Raw genomic sequence first — 22,773 nt, 5'->3', positions numbered from 1 at the left:
CCTGGGGCATCATGTGGACACAGCAGAGGGCATCTTACTCAGTTACGGAAGTCAGGAAGGCTTCCTAGAAAAGGAGATGGACTCAGAGGTTACAGAAAAGTGAACCCGGGGAGCTGAGCAAATGTAGGAACGAAGTCACACAGGCCGGAAGAAAACTATGCCCTGGTTTCCTGTTTCTGGAGAGGCAAGGAAAGGGAGGGGATTGGCCAGCTGGGTGCTAATCCACTGGGCCAGCGGCTGTTATTAGGCGTTTACATGTTTAGCTCCTTTAATCTAAACAAACCCCTGAGATAGGTACAATTCTTATCCTCCTTTTACAGATGAGAAATAGACTTCGAGATACTGACTTGACCAGGGTCACACACTAAATGGTGTGCTGGGTCCCCTAGCCCAGGCCTCTTCGGGACCCCTGGACATGCTAAACACTCCGCTGGCTTCCATGCATTGAAGTGCATACGCACGACACCCATCCCAGTGCTGGGGAAGGACGTGGGAGGAGGAAGGGAACGCATGTATTCAATAAAGAAACTGGACTTGCCCCAACACTGGGAAAAACTCGGGCTGAGGGATAGTGTGCACTGTGCTCGGGGCCCAGGCTTGGAGTAATGCTCTGTTGCCTTTTTGAAATTCGCAATTTTTGAACAAACAGTGCCGCATATTCAGTTTTCGCTGGGCCGTGCAAATTACGCAGCCGGCCCCGACTGTGCCCAATACCGTGTACACTGGACTTCATGGTCAACTGAAGGGATTTGCGAGGGTCATGGCCACGGGGCGAGGTTGCGGGGTGTCCACAGGGTCTTGGCAGTAGGTGCCGTGATGTGAGAGCACGGCCGGGAGGTCTTCACTCGCCAGAACAGCGGGCGCGCAGCGACTCGGGGCGGGAACGCGGGTGCGCGCGGCCCGGGGCGGGGCACCGAGCCCAGCTCCTCCTCCGCGCCCGGCCTGGCGGCGGCGGCCACTCCACCCACCACGTAGGTCGCGGGAAGGAGGAAGCGCAGGGCCAGGCGGCTTCCTGGGTGAGGGGCGCGGCCGCCCACATGGAGCCCAACGTGCGCTTCTGGATCGCGGAACGCCAAGTACGGCCCGGGCCCCCCGTGCGGCTAGGGGCGGGGAGGGCGTGGGCCAGGCAGCGCGGAGTCAGGCCGGGAGACATTGGGCAGGCCACGTGGTCGCCCCACGCCTCCCTTTCCTCGTCCCGGAGAGGGGCTTGGAGCGCGAACCACCCGCGTTCCTAGCGCAGGCCGCGAGAGGGCACGGAGGGGAAATTCAAGGTTGCAGATGGCCACAAGGTCACCATGCAGATCTCCTGGAGGAATCCAGTTCTCACAGGTGTCTGCTCTCTGCTGCCTAAGCTGTGGCTGAGCAGGAGATTGGAGAGAAACAGGGCTTGCCACCTTGGTAGGCGCAGTCACTCGTGGTGAGACCCTGAGGCTTTGGGAAGCCACCCTTAGACAGGAAGTAACGCAGGCCTCACCTCCTTGCAGCGTCCAGGGCGAAGCTGTCCAATAGAAATATGATGTCAGTCATCTAGGTAATTTAAAATTGTCTAGTAGCCACATTTAAAAAGTAAAAAGAAACACTGAAATTAATTTTAATAGAGTGCGTTCCACCCAACAGGTGCAAGATATTAACATTTCAACATATAATCAGTAAGGGCAAAGCTTGGGGCTTATTGAAGCAAACCATGCCTGATTTCTGCACGTGGGAACCCAGATGCATTTATTGAGCCCTACAGGGGCACCCAATTCCGTATTGCTAGAGTTCAACCTTACCACACCCTGAGAGTGAGGAAGCAGATTCAGAGACCTTTCCAGGTGGTTGCTTCGAAGTCATATGTAGGATATGAACGTAGGCCCATTTGAACCCCAAAATCTGGGCTTTTAACCCTCAGGAGCAATCTGCCATTGAGGGGTGAAGAGCACAGACTGCTGCTGAGCCATTTCCTGGCAGTGTTGCCCTGAGCTCATCACACTCACTAGCCCTTCTAAGCCTCAGCTTCCTCACCTGTGAAATGGGGAGATTGGAAGGTTCCCAGGAGGTGATGTTGGTTAAAGGCAGGTCACAGGACAGGGCCCTAGTAGTTTTTCCAAAAAAAGTGTCAACGGTCATTATTACCATATGTCTTTGGTTTTCTGCTGTTGTTAACCTTTCTGGTACTTTTCTCTCTCCTAAGTCTTTTGTTCGACGATTTCTTCAGTGGACAGAATTATTAGATCCTTTGAATTTGTTTGTTTCAGTTGTAAGTATTTTCTTGTTTTCGGAGATAATCAATTTCACATTTTATTTTCAAACTTGAAAACCATGTGTTCCTTTTACAAGCAGTTGAAGTAACAGAATCTATATGTTATTTTGTTTTTGTTCCTTCTGAATGAGCTTGTTAGATCATAAGGTGATAAATAGAGGGGTGTGTGGCTGCACCTGCGGGGAAGCTAATGGGGCTGTCTAGGAAACGGGAGGCCTAAATCTGAGTGACACACAGGACTGTCCTCGTGGAACCTCTCAGGGAGTAGAGATCTAAGGCTCCATGTGGCACTGAAATCAGGTATACATTTGAAATACATTGTATGCTGGTGAGTGAGCTTGTGATTCCTAAATGTGTGGACATAATACGAACAATGTCGACATCATTGCTTGATTTCTTGGTGTCTGATTATAGGAAAAAATAGAAAAAGCAAGGGAGCTGTTATTCACCAATGAAGATGCATCCAGACACGCCTTGGAGGACCAAAAGGTATGTCTGTGTGCCCAGGTGTGCCTGGTTCAAGACTGGGCGTATTTGCCTTCAGATGTGTCTGCTTGCGTGGTCTGAAATCGGGTGGAATTTTGGTGGTCAATCTTGTGGTCGTTATACACCACCCAGGGGACCAGCTTTTCAAAACTGGGTTAGTTTTTTAAATGTAGTTAGAATTCCATCCCATAAACCAGACAGAGCAGTGTTCCTCATGGATACTAGTGGGAATTCTCTGTAGTTGATTCCTGGAGCCCCTTGGCAAACTCCAGAATTCAGGCAGGCCTCTGAAGTCAGAATCTGGTTTCCGTTCCAGCAAGCGTGCCTGCCCACAGGCTCAAACCGAGTTCTCCTCATCTGCCTTGCAGTGTGCAGGGCTTTCCTTAGCTCACAACCACCAGTCCCGCAAGGCAAACTGGAAAGCTCGCATGTTCAACTTGGCTTTCTAAGAACTTGTTGGGGCCTCTGGGCTGACAGCTTGGCTGTGTCACAGGCCACCTGGCTAATGGCATAGTGGCATTGTCTACATACAGCCTGCTCCGAGCAGGGGTAAGGAACTCATGTGAGGGTTAAGTTGGTCCTCTCCAAGGCTAATTCCTTAGATTCATTCGTTTTGATTTGTTCCATCCATGTGGTAGAAAACAGCTCTGGCGCTCAGTCTCTGAAGGGCTGGGCACAGATGACCCCAGAAATGACACTGGCAAGATGCTTTGCTACTGAGCCACCTTTAAAAGCTATTGCTGGCTGGGCGAGGTGGCTCACGCCTGTAATCCCAGCACTCTGGGAGGCCGAGGCAGGCGGATCACTCGAGGTCAGGAGTTCGAGACCAGCCTGAGCAAGAGTGAGACCCCATCTGTACTAAAAATAGAAAGAAAGTAACCGGACAACTAAAAATATATATATATATAAAAATTAGCCAGGCATGGTGGCACATGCCTGTAGTCCCAGCTACTCAGGAGGCTGAGGCAGGAGGATCGCTTGAGCCCGGGAGTTTGAGGTTGCTGTGAGCTAGGCTAATGCCACGGCACTCTAGCCTGGGCAACAGAGTGAGACTCTGTCTCAAAAAAAAAAAAAAAAAAAGCCATTGCTTTGTTATTGTTGTTTTTATATTTTTATGTTTTTCATTTTTAGATACAAGAAGCTTGGACGAGGAGTCTTGTAAGTTTCAGCCCCGTCCTAATTTTTGACCTCCTAAAATAACAAAACCAAACATCTGGCTAACCTTGCGTCTCCCCTCTAAGTCAACAGTGCATCCCGACAGCGGCAAACCGCTCCCCACTCTCTTTCGACCTGCGGGTGAGTTGGTTCTAATTTTTAGAAGCGGGTTGGGAAGATGTGGTTTGTAACACTGAGAAACCTCTGCCTGCCTTATTTTAATTTTTCCCCCCTAGCAGGATTTCTGACGGTGAGTCTGACACCACAGCTTAAAAAGAATGCTTGTGGAGTCCGGGGTTTTTGGTGGAGAAGAACAGGCTCAGGGCCCAGAGCTTTGTCCAGTGCTGTGGAAAGCTCTGGGCTTTCGGAGTGAGGGGACAGGCCTGCGGGTGGGTCCCACCCTGCTCCATCAGGCCCCATGAACATAACGATTATTTCCTGGTTCCAGAACTTGTAGCTCATAAGTGCTAGTATTAAGGAGACCATTTAGTATTCACTGTCATTTTCACCGTATCTAAGATGAGAGGAATAAAATCCATGATCCTTCCAACTATAATTTTGTATATATTATAAACAAGGCACTGGAAACAACATAAATATCCAACAATTCAAACTCTAAATAATTCATTAAAAAGAATTAGGATGGTAGATGGAACACAGACCCCCCAAAAAAAAAAAGGCCTTGGGTTAGGTCTTTCTGCGTACTGTGCTGTTTTGGCTTTGCCATAGGTATAGTAATTTTATGCACAGAGTTCATATTTTTATTAGGAAAAAAGGAATGAGTAAAAAAATGTCCTTTGAGGTCTGTGCCTTCAGGAGGCCGGGGAAGTGGCTTTCTGGTGGGTGGCGCCCTTGCTCCTCCTGCCTGGGCAGCTGCAGGCGCTGACGGCTCTTCTCTCCTCTGCCAGCGTTCCTGTTTTTCACGACACCCACGGTGAGTACGCTGCCGCCCACTGTTAGGAGACCAGGGGGTGGGGAAGATGCCCACCCGTATCCTAGCCTCAACTGTCCCTCCAGCTCTGGACCCGTGTCCCATGACTGCCTGATAGATGGCTCTGGGCCCCCACCCATGACCCTTGGCTGCTGTTCATGTATATATGCATTCCCCCAGCCCCCACCTCGCCCCACTTACCCGGTGGGTGACCTCTCGAAGGTCCACAGCGTCACAAGGTCATCCTTTTTTTTTGAATACCTACCACAGGTTGAGCATAGCTAATCTGAAAATCAGACATGCTCTAAAATCCAAAATGTTGTTTGAGCACTGATATGACACCACAAGTAGAAAATTCCATGGCAGTCAAAGCTTTGTTTCATGTACAAAATTAATAAAAATTTTGTATAAATGACCTTCAGTTTGTATGTATAAGGTATATACAAAACATAAATGAATTTTGTGTTTAGACTTGAGCCTCCTCCCCAAGGTATCTCATTATGTATAAGCAAATAATTCAAAATTCAAAAAATTTCAAAATCTGAAACCCCTCTGGTCCCAAGCATTTTGGGTAAGGGATCCTCAGCCTGTATGCCCAGAGCTCTGTAGAAGAGGTCAGTGAGTTAGGAGGTGCTTCCTGCCGCAAGCCCCATGTAATCCTCTGTTTCCTTCCCTCCCTAAGTCCTCCCTCGATACAGCCCCTCGCCTGGGACCTGGAGTTGCCCGGCAGCGAGGTTGCCCCACCTTGGCTCTCAGATGTGCTTTTTGCTCACATCACTGGCCCGTGTCTGCCTCCCCTGGCAAATGCCTACCCCTTGGCTGCCAGGCGGGCTGCAGGCCTTGGAGACAGGGCCCACTGAGCTCCTGGGTGTCCTCAGAGCTGCCACTTCGGTGCCTGGCAGGTGCTCACTCGACCTTGGCTTGTCCTCTGCGTGGCAGCCCCCTGCACCCGCCACCTTCCTCTCCTGCCCCAGCTCCTAGGGGGCTCACTCCTGCCTCTCCCCTGGAAAGTTCTTTGCTCCCGAAAGCCCTCCCTCCCCCAAAGCACGTGTAACTCTGCTCTACTTTCTTCTTAAAAGGTATTTTTGTCGATGATGCCAGCAAAAGGGATGATGTCTGCTGTTTTACCTCAGGTAGCAATTGTTTCTGTCTCATGATTGCCGAATTCCATTATGCTTGAAACCAGAATGTGCCACCTCTGCCTCTCCTGCAGGTTTCCTTGTATGCTTACACGACGGCATTCAACATTCTCAACGGCAACGCGAGTTACGTGAGTATTCTGAGACCCAGATGGCATGCAGTGTTCTGTTATATTATTTCTTTTGGGGTTTTTTGTAGTTTTTTAAATTATCCTTGGCCGGGCGCGGTGGCTCACGCCTGTAATCCTAGCACTCTGGGAGGCCGAGGCGGGTGGATCACTCAAGGTCAGGAGTTCGAGACCAGCCTGAGCAAGAGTGAGACCCCGTCTCTACTAAAAATAGAAAGAAATTATATGGACAACTAAAATATATATATACAAAAAATAAGCCGGGCATGGTGGCGCATGCCTGTAGTCCCAGCTACTCGGGAGGCTGAGGCAGTAGGATCGCTTGAGCCCAGGAGTTTGAGGTTGCTGTGAGCTAGACTGACGCCACGGCACTCACTCTAGCCCAGGTAACAGAGTGAGACTCTGTCTCAAAAAAAAAAAAAAAAAAGAAGTAAAAAAAAAAATAAATAAAAATAAATTATCCTTGCTATGTAAAACTGTGATATTTGCTAAATATGTGCTCTTCTCTTTCCCTAGAGTCGTCATACACCAGAAAGTATAATACTAGGGGCAGGAGTAATTGCTTCTTCAACCTTCTTTGGGGTAAGTATTTTTAACATCTGTCAAATCTTCTTTATTCCTTAGAATAAAAAAAAAGCTTTATTTATTCTGATTACAAATTTATGTAACTTAACAATTTAGAACATATGACTAGGAAATAAGTCACCTGTAATCCTGTCACCCCAATATAATCACATTAACATTCTAAGTTTCTAGGCATGTGCTCAGTACTGATGTCTTTTAAAGAATTAATTTATGCTACACAAACATGTTGTATGAATTATGTATTGCTTCTGATGTCAAGACATAGTAATGGTTAAAAGCGAAGACTTTAGTGTCAGACAAGTCTGGGTTCCCACGCTGGCTTAAACCCTTAATGACCCTGTGACTCTGGACAAGTTTACATAACCTCTCAAAGCCCCTGTTTACTCCTGCGATGAGCAGGGAGAGCACCTCAATGTTGTAAGAATTAAAACACAAACATACGTGGAGAGCACTGGCAATGGTGCAGCCTGTTACAGGCACTCGGCCAGGGTGAGCTCTCTGCTGTTGAGTATGTGTAGCGTATTTCTGGTCCCATGCAATAATGGTTCTTTCTTATTTTCTAGGTTATTCCTTATTTGGTCCAAATGAAATATTCCCTGGATAACCCTTGGATCAGAAGAGCCTTACCTGTCGCCGTTCTTGGTGAGCAGGAAGGGCTGGGAACATGCAGTCTAGGGCTTGTCTTTGTGGTCTGCAAGTCTTCCTCTGTCTCCAGAGATACCTGGGTCCCTTGGCCACATTGTGACCGATGATAGGAACCATTTGCGGCCTGCTGGGGCCCCCTACCCAAGCCCAAATTAGGTCTTTGGTTTGAGAGGTGACACTTTCTGTAGATACTCCATTAATTGCCAAAGAATGCATACAAGCCTGGAAACTCAACTTATGTTTTGAAGACTATTGGTATAAATGCTCTATGTGCATGAGTTCACTTAATCCTGACAACAGCTTACCTGGAGGAAGTATTATTATTCCCATGTGCAGATGAGGAGAAGGAGGCACAGGGATGTTAAGTAACTTGCCCAGAGTTGCACAGCGAGCAAGCGGTAGCACAGAGATCCAGCCTGGTAGTTGAACTCCAGGCAGAGTAGCAGAGATATTAGCTGAATATTTTGAGTTTGCCAACCTGCAAGCTCACTACGCCATGCTCCAAATTTGGGTTTAGGAATCAGAGCAGCTTGAAGAGTTGGCAGACCAACTTTAGTAGGGACATTGGGGAAATTACTAGTATGTTAGACAAACCTGGTCCAGCCAGCTTAAGCAAAGATGAGGGGTGTGTTCCAAGGATCCTGGGGTTTCTTCTGGAATCCTGTCGGGGAGTTGGGCTGGGCCTTGAGGGTGCTGGAAGCTGTTCCGAAGGCTGAGTGGGCAGCTGTGCTGAGCCTTCTGCACCGCCCAGGTGAGCGCTTGGTTGGCCCAGCCTGTGGCAGGTGACCACCCAAGGGTCAGGAAAAGGGCAGCCTTCAGAGAAAGAGGCTTGAAGCAGACAGAAACCTGCAAAGACGTTCCTTGGCTGGACCGGGTCTCATCCCTCTGCTGCATCCTCCTCTCGTCTTTACACCTACAGCGCACGTCAGCGCCATGAATGTCTTTGCATCCCGGGGTTTTGAGCCCGTTCGAGGTATTGAGGTCATGGACAAAGAAGGCAATGTCATAGGCCATTCCAGAAGAGCCGGGAGAAAGGTAAGGGGCACGATGGAGCTATAGCTTCTTGCCCTTTGGGCAAAGAATTGATGTTTCCATTTGAGAGCTGGTGACAAATTCACGTCAGCCTTCAACCCTTCCTCACCCCGTCCTCCCTCAGTGTGCTGAGAGAGAGATTTTGTCCCCTGATGTGTGGAGGATGGGGCATGAGTCTGGGTTCGCCAGAGACACAGAACCAATAGGGTGGTTGGCCAGGCACGGTGGCTCACGCCTGTAATCCTAGCACTCTGGGAGGCCGAGGCGGGTGGATCGCTCGAGGTCAGGAGTTCGAGACCAGCCTGAGCAAGAGCGAGACCCTGTCTCTACTAAAAATAGAAAGAAATTAGCTCGACAACTAGAAAAGTATAGAAAACATTAGCCAGGGATGGTGGTGTGTGCCTGTAGTCCCAGCTACTCGGGAGGCTGAGGCAGAAGGATTGCTTAAGCATAGGAGTTTGAGGTTGCTGTGAGCTAGGCTGACGGTACAGCACTCTAGCCCAGGCAACAGAGCAAGACTCTGTCTCCAGAAAAAAAAAAAAAAAAAAAGGTGTTCTCAAGCACCTCCTGCCTGCCAGGCACATGCTAGGCTCTGGAGACCCAGACACTGATGAGCGAGAGCCGCCAGTCCCCGGAGCACCAGTCTCCCAGCTGTCTCTCTGGGGCCCTTCTCACCAGGGGAACTTCTTTGCATGAGAGCCAGGTTACCGTAAAAGAAAAGGTTTAATGGCATGCTTTAAAAAAAAAAAAAAAAAATGTTTATCTTTCTCTAAGGAAGAGTGTCTGCGACTGTGCGTAAGCGTTAAGCGTTCTTTTATCATTTCCCTGTCACTGGAAGGTTTATTATCATTTCCCTGTCACTGGAAGGTTTATTTTCTTTGACTAAAATTTCAGAAACTGCGTAACCAGCAATATCTGATTGTAATAGGGCACCTTTGATCAGATTTCAGGCGACTAGTTGATGTTGTTTTCCCCTGACTGGCCTCCTAAGCCACTCAGTCGCAGACGGTGCCTCCTAATGACAGGTATCCCGTTTGACCATCTTCCCCTTCCACTGGAGACAAACAAGGAGAGGGCAGGACTCGCCCCACTGACGTGGAAACAGCAGCCACTTTCCTCCTGATGTTGAGCGATTTTACTTTACATTCCTGAAACCTTATTTGTAAAACAACCCTCCTCAGCTTCCCCTGCCCTGTGGGGGGAAGACATTCCCTTCAGGGGCAGCAGCACCCGTCCAGCGCGTGTGTTGCCAGTTGGGCAGAGGTGTGAGCAGAGAGCAGGGCTGGGAAGGTCGTAGCCAAGTCATGGGAAGCTGGAAGTGGAAGGAAGGGAGTTCAGGGAAGGGTGGGGGTGGGGTGCGGGTTCCTCCTGAGCACAGGAGTGTGCGACTGTGGAGTTCTGTCTTCCCCGGGGACTGGGTTCTAAAGCTAACATGTGAGCCATCTTATAGTCACAACTTCCCTTATCTGTCTTTAGGATTCCTGGGGCTAAAAAAATTTTTTTTTCCCTTAAAAGTCCTTTAAAGTGTCCTCAAACATACATAGTTTTGTGCATATAACCCATACAGTAAATTATATGTTTAAATGTTTAATATAATGGAGTTTAATGTTCAATATATGGAGTAATGTACATTATAGAAAAGATGACAAAATATTAGAAACTATAGATAGATATCTGCAAAATAAAATTTTACAGAACAACACTTTTGATTACACAGGTGAAGGATGGGTACGGACAGTGGCCATGTGGGTATGATGTCACACTGTTGTACTTAGAGCTGGGCTTTTGGAGGGTGCCTCCCCGGCAGGGAATCAGTGAGAAGCCGGTTCAGGACAGGAGGCCAGTGGCAGAGTCTTGGGTTGAAGGGAAAATACGGAACAAACTTCAATGGCAAATCCAGTGTTTCCACCAATGGGGCTGCCATTGAGTTCTAAGTGAGGATTTGTCTGGAAGCTGCCTTTGCTTGTACTTAGTGGGTAGTTTATTTGGGGTGGTTTGGCAGACAGATAGAGGCCATTGCGGAGCAAGGGGGAGGTACCAACCCCAGCTGACCTCCACACACCTGCACCTGGAAAGGCATACACAAGGTGTGAATGTCACCTCTTTCCGAGTGCGTTATTTTTCTAATTGAGAAAGGGGAGTTGCTGTTGGCCCATCTCTGGCACGAGTTGTAGGATCCCTGGAAATCATCCTGTGCCCCATGCTAAGCTCTCTTTCCATTTGCGCTAGGCTGTCCACGAAACAGCCATATCCAGGGCAGTGCTGTTTGGGACCTCAGCTCTTATTCCTGAAGTCTTCACTTACTTTTTTAAAAGGTAAGAGATACACTCCTCTCCCTGGGTAGCAGTCAAAATCCTTCTAAAACTTGTCAGATCCTGACCCTGCTCGGAGGGGTGGGAAGAGGTCGCCTCAGTAATCTTCCCACAAGCACTGTCACCGCAGTTCCGACAGTAGGACTGATTTGGGCAGGCGTGGCAGTTCCGATGTACGTCTTCCATCAAACCTGGACGCCGGCCAAGGCTCTGTCCTCGATTAGCTCTGTCCTTGGCGTGTCCAGGGACCTGCCGAGGCACATTTCCTCACTTCTAGAATGATGGGTTTGGATGGTTTGCAGGTCCTCCCAGCTCGCATGTGCTGTGAATATTGCTCAAGTCTTCTCCCCACCCCCATTCTCAGCGTGTTTTAAATTAGGTTAAGTGGCCCCAGATTCAGTAGACTGTCATCCCTTTTGTGAAGCAAGAAATGACCTGAGAGGCGGCGGGCCGGGGGCTCAGTCAGGGCTGCTGTGGTCGCCAGTGGGAGAAACCGAGCCATGAGAGCCTAGGCCGGAGGGAGGGGGTTTAGGTACCGGAACAGGCAAGGAGCGGAGCCTGCAGCGGCTTGAACAGAGGCTCCACTGCTGCACACTCTTCCTCTCCCTCGTGGATCTAGGCTTCCTTCTTTCCTGTCGGATTCGCTGCTTCATGGTGAGGAGGGACACAACTGCTGGTAACTCCCAGCTCATATCCTCACAGCCTCCTGATCAGAGACAAAACACAGCAGGCCCCAGGGGAGGCAGGAGTGTCATCCCCTCAGTTCAGAGACTCCCAGGGAAGGAATCTGTTGGCCCGAGTTGGGTCACATGCCCGTTGCTGCTCCCCCTGACCCTCTCCAGTGTGGTGAGTCCAGGAAGCCCCCTCTGGAACCACACGTGGAGCACATGTCCAGGAAGCAGGGGCAGGGGCCTGGGCGGAGCCCCCTGTTCCTTCCGAAGGTTGACCCTGCTGGATGGGTGCAGAGACTTCTGCTCTGTCAGGTGCTTCCCGGGCTGCTCTGGCTGGCCTTGAAGTTGGAGCTCCTTTTACATGAATGGCACAGGCTGCCTGGTGGGGAAAGATGGTCCTCATTTCCCCAAAGACATGGGGGTGTCTGGAAGGACCTAGCCATCAAGCGACCTCCCAGAAACACCATCCCAGAGCCAGGAGAGTAGATAGTATCCAAGCTGGAGTGACCTTCGTGGGTCTTCCAACTCAATGCCCTCATTTTGCATCTGAAAAAACCCTCGGGCTCCTTGGGGGAAAGTGGCTCCCCCGAGGGCACAGGGTCTGTCAGTGGTAGAGCCTCAACCAGACCCTGATCTGTGTCTCTTATGCTCTCCAAAGGTCAAGGTCAGAATGTCACATCCATGTCAGGATAGCCCAGGTCAAGTGCAACAGCTCTAGAATCTGACCTATCATTTTGGGCTATGGGATTCTGAACAAGTTCCCAACTTCACAAGTCTGTGCCTCCGTTCTTTGTATGGAGGGGATGACGATGATGGCACAAAGCTCGTAGGCGTGGGGGGAGCAGGTGAGCAAATGCAGGTGACGCGTTGAACGCCGCGCCCGATGCAGACCAAGCACTCGGTCAGTGCAGCGGCTTTTATGGCCTGCTGGTGAGTTGAGTAGGAGCCAGGTGGGGCCTGCCTCCTCGAGCGCAGACGGCCACCCTCTGAAATGGCCCTGAGAGTTTAGTGTCATCTGGGAGCTGTGCCTTATCTCTTACAGGACCCGGTTTTTCCTGAAAAATCCACGGTCGTTATGGGCTGTAAAACTGTCTTGCACTACCCTGGTGATGGGACTGATGGTGCCAGTGTCCTTTAGCATGTTTCCGCAGATCGGGCGGGTAAGTGCCCTCATTTGGCTTTCGCTCAGAGGTTTTTTATTTCATGGTTATGAGAGTAAAATTAAATAAATTATTCTCCTTCCAAAAAAATCTACAAAGTTTACAAAAGTATAAAACAAAATACAGTTGACCCTTGAACAACATCGGGGTTAGGGGCACCAGCCCCCTATGTGGTCAGAAATCTGAGTATAATTTTTGACTCCCCAAAAACCGAAGTACTAACAGCCTACTGTTGACCTGAAGCCGTACCAAACACATGAACAGTTGATTAATGTATCTTATACATGTGTTATTATACTGTATTCTTATAATAAAGTAAGTTAGAGAAAAAAAAATGTTATTAAGAAAATCCCAAGGAGAGAAAATATATTTAGGGTTCAGTAAGTGGAAGTGGGTAGTGATAAAGGTCTTCATCCTCATCTTCACGTTTGAGTAGGCTGAGGAGGAGGAGGATAAGGAGGGGTTGGCCTTGCTGTCTCAGGTGTGGCAGAGGTGGAAGGAAATCTGCAGGTGAGTGGACCCACGCAGTTCAAACCTGTGGTGTTCAAGGGTGAACTGTAACGGTATTCACACGTATTAATAACTCTATCCCCTACATCTCGTGCGGTTTTGGATTCTACTTTTCTTAACAATATCTCATAAACATTTTTCTGGGGCATAAAAAAACCTTGTAAAGATATTTTATTAAAGAAACTTTACTCCATGATATTCTATACCCTTGCCCCCTCCAGTGGAGCTTTCTGCAGTGATGGAAATGTTCTAGATCTGTGCTACCCAACATGGGGGGTGGCTGTTGAGCACTTGAGATGAGGCTGGTGTGATGAGGAACTGAATTTTAAATTTAATTTTAACTTAAGCACTCACATGTGGCCAGTGGCCATCGCATTGGACAGCTCAGTTCTGCAGATAATTTATGACATAGTATAATTTATGACGAGTCAGACTGCCTGGATTCAAAGTCCCGGTTCTTCTGTGACCTTGCTCAGTTAGCTCAACTTCCTTATCTGTTAAAGAGAGGTGAAGATAATAGTATCTCTGCAAAGAGTTGTTGCTTACTAGGTATCAAGGACTTTTTCTTTTTAAGTCAGAAAGCCAGTTTTGTTTTTTTTTTTCCTAAAGCTCTGCCATAAATTTCTAGGGGCTGTCAAGGACATTATTGATGTTAGCAGATATTAGCAATTTCTTGGCTGAAAATTTCGAGTGCTCGTTTCACTGATGTTAACAGAAATGCCTTCAAAAGCATTTATGTTTATGGATCTTGTTCAGAACTGAAATTCTATAGATTTAGGTTTATAGGATCATTAATTCAGGCAACCTTGCCAGCATGTAATGTATAAGTTTTAAATTAATTTAAATAGTTATACTTGCTCTGGGGGTAGGGGAACAGAGCAGCATCTCATGGAATTTTAGAAGGAAAAAATATATTTAATCCTCACAGGCCCACCTATTTGAACACTCTTTGTCAAAATTGCAATACAGATGAATCCTTTTGGACACGTTACTTCTGACTGCGTGGGCGCTGCACCAGCGCAGAGCGGCCGGCCGGCTGCCGGGGGCCTGTAGACCTCGGTGACGTCCAGCCCTGTGCCCTGGCTCCTCCCACGCCGGTGCTCACTCCACAAACGCTGACGGAGGGCCTGCCCAGCAGACTGGGCGCCGGGTGCCGGGACACAGTGGTGGGTGGCCCCTGCCCTTGCGTCTGCCGTTGAGGGGGCAGCTGTGAAAGAAGTGGTGCCATCTGGGCCACCGGGGGCTCTGCTCAATGGGAGCCACAGAGCCCGGGCCCGTGACCTGGGCAGGAGCCGGAATCTAGATTCTGCGGTGTGTGGCACTAGCTGGCCCCGGCTCTTTCCAGTTTTCTACAGATTTGAGTCATTACAGGCAGCGGGATTCATTTTCCAGCGTCAGGAGTACTTAGATTCTACTTCACGCTGTCATTTTGGCCCTCACATTTTGTGTGTTCTTTCTAATGTGGCCTCTTTCTGCGGCTCGGGCCCTGGCAGGCACGCGGGCTCCTTTCCGGAGAGGATGGGCCCAGGACATGCTGTCGGTGGCCGGGACGAGAGGCAGCCCTCCCGCTTCCCCACCGCCATCCTCTGTTCCCCTCTGTGGGCTGATGCCGCTTACCGGCCTTCTGGAGCCAGCGGCCACCTGGCTTACAGTTACGGGGCTGCATGAGCTGCGCTTGGTTCCTCAGGCCACCGAGGGAGAGCTGTGTACAGGACAGACCGCAGCTGCAGCAGGACTGTGGCGGAATAGAGACACGCCAGGTAGCACTGTGGGGCCCTGGGGCCACGGGGAAGGGAACAGCCTGTGCGAAGGCATGGAGAGAGGTTCTCAGTGTCCCCATGTGGCTGGAGTGTGGGAGAGGGGATGCCACCACGCGCTCCCACTTCCACCGAGAGTGGCTTCCGTTTATCCAGCACCTTCTGTGTCCTGGGGACTGTGCCAGTCTCTTGTCTTCAGGGTGGCTCTTCAAAGTAGGATTTGTTAGTCCCATTTTGCAGAGGGAGAAGCTGAGGCTCAGGGGAGGCATGTGATCCCCCGTGCGTTATTCGGCTATGACGTGGCAGGCTCTGGCGCCGGAGCCCGGGCCCAGGCCAGTTGGTGAAGGGCTTCCCAGGTCCCATCCCGTGGTAGGACTTTGTGGTGGAGGCAGGGAGGGAAGTGTTTCCAGAGGCGAGTGCCTTCTTCAGGTTGTGTTCGAGAAAGGTCCCTCTTTGGATCCTGGATGGCAGTGGGGCCGTTGGGGGGCTATGGAAGTAACTCAGGCTGGAGGGGACGGAGCTTGGACTGGTCCATGTTGATGGCTTAGAGAGAAATACTTGAACTGGATGAGCCAGAACTTGGGAGCGCTCGGGTTGGGAGTTTCAGGGCAGTGATGCAGAGGAAGGGTCAGGGGCACTCAGGTTTCTGGCTCAGGGTGATGCCCATAGCCAGGACGAGAACCCAGGAAGGAAGGGCTCTGTGTTAGCTAGGATTACGTTTGGTCTTAACTGAGATCTAAGCACAAGTGCCTTGAACAAGGTAGAAGTTGATTTCTTATTTCCATAAAGTGTGAGGTCCAGGTAAGGTGTCTTTGTGTCATGGAGTCCTCAGGGACCTGGCTCCTTCCAACTCAGCACGCTGCCATCGTCCTTAGGGCACAAGATGCGCCATCCGCAGCCCACACTGCCATACCCTTCCACTTCCATCACAATGGCCAGAACTTGGTCCTGTGCTGAGCCTCACTGCAGGGGAGGCTGGGAAGCGAGGTGTTTACTCTGGATCTGTTTAAAGTTCTGCTGTGGAAGAAGAGAAACATATAGGGAGGAGGTGGCAGTCTCTGAGACTGCCACAGGCGAGACTGCCACAGGCGTTTGCAGGAACAGTAGTGTGTCATATATGCAAACAATTGTTACCTAATAGTAAACATGACTGAAATGCTATGGGGAGATTAGAGAAAAAGGAATTTCCAGCTGACTCAGGAAGGCTTCATGGAGGAGGTAGCCTTTAGAAATGGATGGGTTTTAACAGGCAGAGATGGGAGAGGGAAGAGGGCATTCCCTGTGGAGGGTGCAGGATGGCTGAAAGGGCACGTGGGGCTGCACGGGCTGGCAGGATGGCGGGGCCTGCACTGCCAGGCCCAGGAGGTAGGCAGTGGGTGAGTCAGGCACAGCTTGAAGGGGACACAACTCCCAGAGGCTAGAGTAGAGGCAGGAATTATGGAGTCAGTCTCGCCATAACAACCCCAAATACCAAGACTTGCTGGACCTTGAAAATACTCTGTTGATCCAAGGTGGGCATGGAGGTGCCTGATTGGTGGTCTGGGCTGGTGGGGGCTCCGCCTCCTGGTCCCAGCTGGGGTGGCCAAGGCCACTTGCAGAGCCCAAGGCCAAGAGGGGCTCTGCTAGGCCCCTGCCCAGAGCATCTCCTCAGACACACCACGGGCTGCCGTGCCCTGCAGGTCCGGAACCTCGAGGACTGTGATGGGGCCAGCTAGTACATCTACAGCCCTGCTAGACGGGAAAGGTGGCTGGGTGCTAGATGATATTAGGGGATTGTTGCTAATTTTGTTAGGTATGATAGTGGCATAGTAGTTATATAACTATATTTCTATATAAATCTTAAAATCTTTATCATTTGGAATTTCATATGGAAGTATTTAGGTGAAATCACACATCTAAAAATTGCCTTAAAATACTCAAGAAAAAACTCCCATTACTGGGTATGGGAAGTGCTTGATGAGATAAGATTGCAGATTGTTAAGTTACTGCTGAGTGATGAGGGTCCGTTACGTTCTTTCTACATTTGTTTGTAATTGAATTTTCCATTAAAAAGTTTTTAAGAAGTTAGGTTATGTTTTTTTGCTATACATTAAACACCATTGAAAAAGATAACTGTGAAATGGTTGCTTTCAGAAAATGAGTTGTTTTTTAACTTAGCTTCTAAGGCAAGAAAAATTAATATAAATATTAAGAATTTAACTGTTTTTCAGATACAATGCAGTAATCTTGAAAAGGCAATTCGGTCTTCAACGGAAGAAACAGAACTGTTCTATAACAGAGGGGTGTAGGGTAAGTTTTAGGTGAATTTGTTCCTGCTTGAAAACCTTTCAGGGTTTTGAGGACTCTGCCAAAGGTCCCCTGGAGACCCCGGAGGTGTCTGCACTGACAAGATGACTTAAGATTGCACGTGCTGAGACTGTTTCCTGGCTGGTGTGTCTTTAAGGCTGGCCAGAGAAGACAGTGGGAGAGTGTCCTGTCTTGACACCCCCACAGGGCTGCTGAGGCCACGGGTGCAGTGAGGACCAGCCTATGAAATCACTAATAAACTGGTCTCCAGTTGAGTATTTGAAGAAGTAAAGGCAAAGGGTCCACTGTGCCCAGGACACAGGCATGAAGTTGCTAGCCTGGCTCAGGATAAACATGCATGACCCGTCTGGGGAGCCATTTAAGGCCTCCAACCCCCAAAGCAATCCTGTTTCCCTACTTGGCTTACTGAATTCTAGACAACTACTTAAAATCTTTGCCACCCTCCACCCTGCGCCTTCCCCTCACTGGCAAAGGACCCTGCCTCCTCCTTCACTGGGAAAACCAGGGCTATCGACTGGCCAGCAGTGGAACCTCCTAGCAGGCACCAAACCTGCAAACCGCCCTCCCCTGTCCCCATCCTGTCCTCTATGTGAGATTAACTGTCCCTCTGGCTCCAGCCTCTCTGCGGGTTCCTTCTCAGTAGCATGTAAACTGCATTAATGAGTCACTTGCCTCATTAAAAAAGCAAACCCCCTTCATAGCCAGACTTCTTTTTTTTTTTATTTTTGACTGACCAAATCATTTCTTTCTATTTTTTTAGTAGAAATGGGGGTCTCGCTCTTGCTCAGGCTGGTCTCGAACTCCTGACCTCGAGCAATCCTCCCGCCTCGGCCTCCCAGAGTGCTAGGATTACAGGCGTGAGCCACCGCGCCCAGCCTGCCAGACTTCTTAAAAGCGTTGTCTGCCCTCACGGTCTCTGCCCGGCTTCCCATTCTGTTAAGACTTCTCTCATCCATGTCATCCGTGCCCCACTAACACTGCACTGCCACACTGCTGGGAGCCCAGGCCGGTCACTGAGCTGCCCGTTGCACTTTGCCGCTTGGATGTCCCACAGACGCCTCACACTCAACCTGTTCAGACCTGAGATCAGCTCTCCCCCTCAATCTTAGGAAATGACGCTAGTTGTGTCAGACAGGATCGTTGGTGGCACCCTTACCTAGCCCTCCCTGCACCCCATTCAGTAGATGGGGCCCAATATAGTCGTCTTCTGAAGCCACTTCTTCATGTCCATTGTTGCGGCTCCAGTGCAGCCCAGCAGCAACCCCGGCTGCTACTGCCTGGCCAGCGGCTGTCTCCTGCCGGCTCCCTGCAGTCTGGGCTCCCGCCTGCTCTTAGGAACCACACCTGCTGAATGGTCTTAAACGCTGGAGATCAAGTCCAGCAAGAGCTTTTCCCTTTACCTCTGGCCACTCCCTTCCCTCACTCTGGACCCACACCCAGTCCCTCCCACAGGCTGTGGGCTCTTTTCTGGGCATTTGCTGGAACAGGCTGATCCCTCTGCTCCGGCAAATGCCTGCTTATGCTTCAGGTCTGACTTTGACGTTGATTGCTCCCTCCAGGAGGCCTTCCAGGATCCACAACTGAATTGGGTAACCTGATACTGGCCACATCTCAGTGCAATGCCTGTTTGGAATCCTGTTCCCATAGTAGACTGTGCACGGTGCATGCTTGAGAACAGAGACTGTCTTGCCCATCAGAGTAGCACTGGGCATGGCACAGAGCAGGTACCCAAACATATGTGGCCTAGAGGAATGTCTCCAACACATCCTACCCTGAATCACCAAAAAATATATCTGTGGCTTTTAGCTTTCCCTAGGCCAGAACGACGGTTATTTCCACATTTGGTAAGAAAAGTTTCACAACATCCTAAAAGGAAAAAAATCAATAAAAATTATCTGCCAGATGACTCAGTCTGGCCACAGGCTTACACCAAACAAAATTAAAGATGGGCGAAGGCTCCAGGTGGAGGTTTAGCCATTAACAGATAACTGAGTATAAATGTAAAGGCACATTCCAAGGAGAGGAAACTGAAGTTACAGAGGCCTCTCCAGGAAGCAGATGGTGGCAGGCTCCAGTAGGAGGGAAGGGGCACAGCCAAGTTGTGGCTTTAACTTTCAATAGGTATTTTATGGATTCCCTAGAGCTTTCACCATTGAAAAAAAGTTTGTTTTGTTTGCTTGGAGTGGGGAGAATTAGAGAAAATGGGCACAGTTCTTCACCTACCTAAAAGTTTGTTGGGTATCAAAATATTTCCATTTTATTTCTGCATCATAAATTTGTAATTTTTAACAACTTTGATCATTATATGGTAACATAAAAAATGAAAAAGATGTTAGTATTCATTTTCATAAAGTGCAGATTTAATTTTCAATTGCTTGCCTCAGTAAACATCATCTCATTTCACGTCTTCCCCTTTCCCCACCAAAAGAGGGGGGGAAAAGGCTATTTTTAATTTTTATTTAACAAATGTCTAATACTAAGAAAAAATGAAAGATCCAGTAAAGAAAATTTTTACAAACATGTTTCCAGGTAAGATTTCTAAGGACATCAGTACTGAGTGAAAAATCATCTTTCATAATTAAAATGAATACACATAAAATAAGGAGTACATAATTTAGACCTCCATGCCTATTTGGCAATTTTAAGGTCTCCAATTATGAAAAAGGTACATAACTGCAAAAGAACAGTTACCTTGATATGTCGCCACGTTACTTTCACCAAAGTTGTTTGAAGACATTCTCTGGTTTTGGCCCCTGTAAGGAGTTAATTCTCATACTCCCTTACCAACTATATAAAGTCACTGTTTTAGTCCTACAGATGTTTCTATTCAAAATGGGCTTCTTATTTTACCTTATAAGGACTGGCATTTTTTTCAAAAGAATATTGTTAGCAACTAGATTAACTAAAGAGTACTAATGGCTTAAGTTTGCCAAATGCTTGCTTCTGCAACAGTATAAATATGGATTATTAAAGTTGTCTACTCAAGTATAAAATGTATGCACAATATAGGCAAAATGTTCAAAGGCCAGGTAAAAAGCTTTTTTTTTTCTTTTACATGAAAGTGCAACTGCAGGGTCTTTTGAATGATCTTCTAGACAGTTCTGCAGAAAACGTAGTAGTTTGGCTCAGAAAGTAGAGTTCCTCAGTTGGGATTAAAGTTCTTCCTAGAAGAATGCAAAGCAAAATTTCAGGCAGCTTTCTGAAAGTAAACCATTAGTTTATGGCTACACTATGAGACAGACTGGAACTTATAATAACGAAGGCTTTTGCATTCTTTGTGATTTGCACAAGAACCTGACAGCTTTTTTTCTCTTACTCCAGGATATCGGGCCATTTTATAACGTTATATATAGTAGTTACAGCACTTTGTCTAACACTGACCATAGGCAGGAGACTAATCAGCTAGGAGAAAATCAGAAGTGTTTTCATGTGCTTCAGTGTTTTTAAGGAAAAGTCAATCTCAATCAGTCAAATCTCAATACTTTCAAATAAATCATTAAAAATATAACATTTTCTCTGTTATTTTCAATATTTTACACAGTTAATGCATAATCAGAGTGAAAGTTTTCTATCAGTCATCAGTGACACATCTGTCAGAGTCAGATTTTCAGCATCTGTTCAGCTGCTGCTAGATGGTAAAGGAAGTTTTCCGTTGCTGGTGGAAACCGTTTCTGCTTTAGGGCCTCCAAATTGAGGACTCGCTTTTCTCCATCATCCGAAACTTCTGAAAATGGTGCCAGGTTGGTGAAGATTTCTCTGGTTTTTAGGGCAATGTCCTTTAATTGAAAAGGAAAATATGCAACATGTTAGTATTCAAAAATTTGAATATTCTCTAGAATTCTTCCTGCTATTTGTAAGTTGTTTAGACTAACTTCATAAAAAATGAAACAAACTTTAAAAAAAATCACAGATTTTTTTTTTTACCACATTAACCATTTTTAAGTGTATAATTCAGTGGTCTGCAACTATCACCACTATTTCCAGAATTTGTTCACCATCCCAAAGGTAAACTCTATACCCATTAAACGGTAGCTTCCCGTTCCCCCACCCTCAGCCCTTGGTAACCTCTTCTACTTTCTATCTCTGTGAGTCTGCCTCCTCTAGGTACTTCATGTAAGTGGAATCATACATTTGTCCTTCTGTGTCTGGCTTCTTTCATTAACATGTTTTCTAGGTTCATCCATGTTGTAGTATGTATCAGATCTTCATTACTTTTTAAGGCTGAACAATATCCCATTGTATGGATAGACCACATTTTGCTTACCCATTCATGTGTTGAAGGACACTTGGGTTGCTTCTACTTTTTGGCTATTATGAATAATGCTGCTATGAGCATTTCCACACAAGTATAGTCATGTGCTGCATAATGACGTTTTGTATGACAGACTGCATATACACAGGGTGGTGCCGTAAGATTATGACATTGTATTTTTATTGTACCTTTTCTGTGTTTAGATATGTTCAGATACACAAATACTATGTTACATCTGCCTACCGTGTCCAGTACAGCCACATGCTGGCTAAGTTTGTAGCCTGGGAGCAACAGGCTACACCATGTAGCCTAGGTGTGTGGTAGGCTACATCGTCTACATTTGTGTGAGTACACACTATGAGTCTGCACAACAAAATTGTCTAATGACACATTTCTCAAAAGTATCCCTGTCATTAAGCAACACAATTATCTGTTTGAGTCCCTGCTCCCAATTCTTTTGGTTACAGACCCAGATACAGAATTGCTGATTCATAGGGTAATAATTCTATGTTTTAACTTTTTGAGAAACGCTGCTATTGTTTTTTGAATTCTCTTCCCAAAAGTCCTCTTCTACCTGAAATAACTAACCTAGCACCTGGAACAAAGGTTTTATTCCTTTTGGGCACCTGAGGACTCACTAAAACTTACATTAAAATCATGAGTTTTTCCTGATTTGCTGATACCATTAATTCATTCAGATATTTTTGAACCCCTATAATATACCGAGGACTTTTACTTGCTCTCCCCAAGGTCTCATATAATATACTGAGTCATCTATGTACAATATACTGAGTCATGTACTTTTAGTCCATGAACAACATAATGATTCAAAACTCAATATATTTTACCTACATTGTAAGAATAAGTGTTTTTTTTTTTCTAGAGATAGGGTCTCACTCTGTCACCCTGGCTAAAGTACCGTGGCAGAAGCATAGCTCACTGCAACCTCCTACTCCCAAGCTCAAGCAATCCGCCTACCTCAGCCTCCCAAGTAGCTGGGACTACAGGTGCACACCACAATGCCCAGCTAATTTTTGAATTTTTTGTAGAGATGGGGTCTCACCGTGTTGCCCAAATTGGTCTTGAACTCCTGGCCTCAAGCGATCCTCCTGTCTTGGCCTCCTGATGTGCTGGGATTACAGGCGTGAGCCACCGTGCCCAGCCAGAATAAATGTTTTTACTGTAATGACGGGGGGACGGGTGGGCAGTGACGATTCACATGGCAGGAAAGAAGCATCCTCAGAGTCTGTGTTCAGGTCCTTAGGATAAGACCCGTCTACTTCTAGCCACAGCAGGCCAGGCCACCAGCACTGACACGTCCCCTTTCTCCTCAGAGAGCTGTCTCCCCGCTCCCCCATGTTCTCAATCTCAGCCCCTTGTTCCTGCCAAGGCATTTATCACGGCTCATAATTATCTTGTCATTTGTTATTGCTGTTCATCTACTTCACTGAAGCACAGGCT

At 47.8% G+C, this 22,773-nt stretch overlaps 2 protein-coding genes across 5 annotated transcripts in view; one reads left to right on the top strand and one right to left on the bottom strand.

Moving 5' to 3' along the window:
* The first annotated feature begins 868 nt into the window (after positions 1-868).
* Positions 869-20,645, top strand: SFXN4 (sideroflexin 4). The gene is made up of 15 exons (XM_069459973.1): positions 869-1,076; positions 2,174-2,239; positions 2,657-2,731; positions 3,860-3,886; positions 3,970-4,024; positions 4,792-4,817; positions 5,894-5,947; positions 6,028-6,084; positions 6,598-6,663; positions 7,230-7,308; positions 8,231-8,346; positions 10,573-10,658; positions 12,369-12,486; positions 16,964-17,042; positions 20,602-20,645. The coding sequence occupies exons 1-14, from the start codon at positions 1,038-1,040 to the stop codon at positions 17,039-17,041; spliced, it is 942 nt and encodes a 313-aa protein (XP_069316074.1). The 5' UTR covers positions 869-1,037; the 3' UTR covers position 17,042; positions 20,602-20,645.
* DENND10 (DENN domain containing 10) overlaps positions 19,295-22,773 on the bottom strand; it is a 28,886-nt gene continuing 25,407 nt past the window's right edge. For 3 of the 4 annotated variants that reach the window (XM_069459971.1, XM_069459970.1, XM_069459969.1), the window contains one exon: positions 19,295-20,836. In XM_069459971.1, the coding sequence (XP_069316072.1) occupies positions 20,660-20,836 (177 nt within the window). In that variant the 3' untranslated portion in view covers positions 19,295-20,659. The remainder of the gene's footprint in view (positions 20,837-22,773) is intronic. The other variant, XM_069459972.1, reaches the window with a different exon arrangement.

Source organism: Eulemur rufifrons, chromosome 28 (genome assembly GCF_041146395.1).
Source record: "Eulemur rufifrons isolate Redbay chromosome 28, OSU_ERuf_1, whole genome shotgun sequence".
NCBI lineage: Eukaryota > Metazoa > Chordata > Mammalia > Primates > Lemuridae > Eulemur > Eulemur rufifrons.
This window is presented reverse-complemented; position numbering and strand designations above follow the sequence as displayed.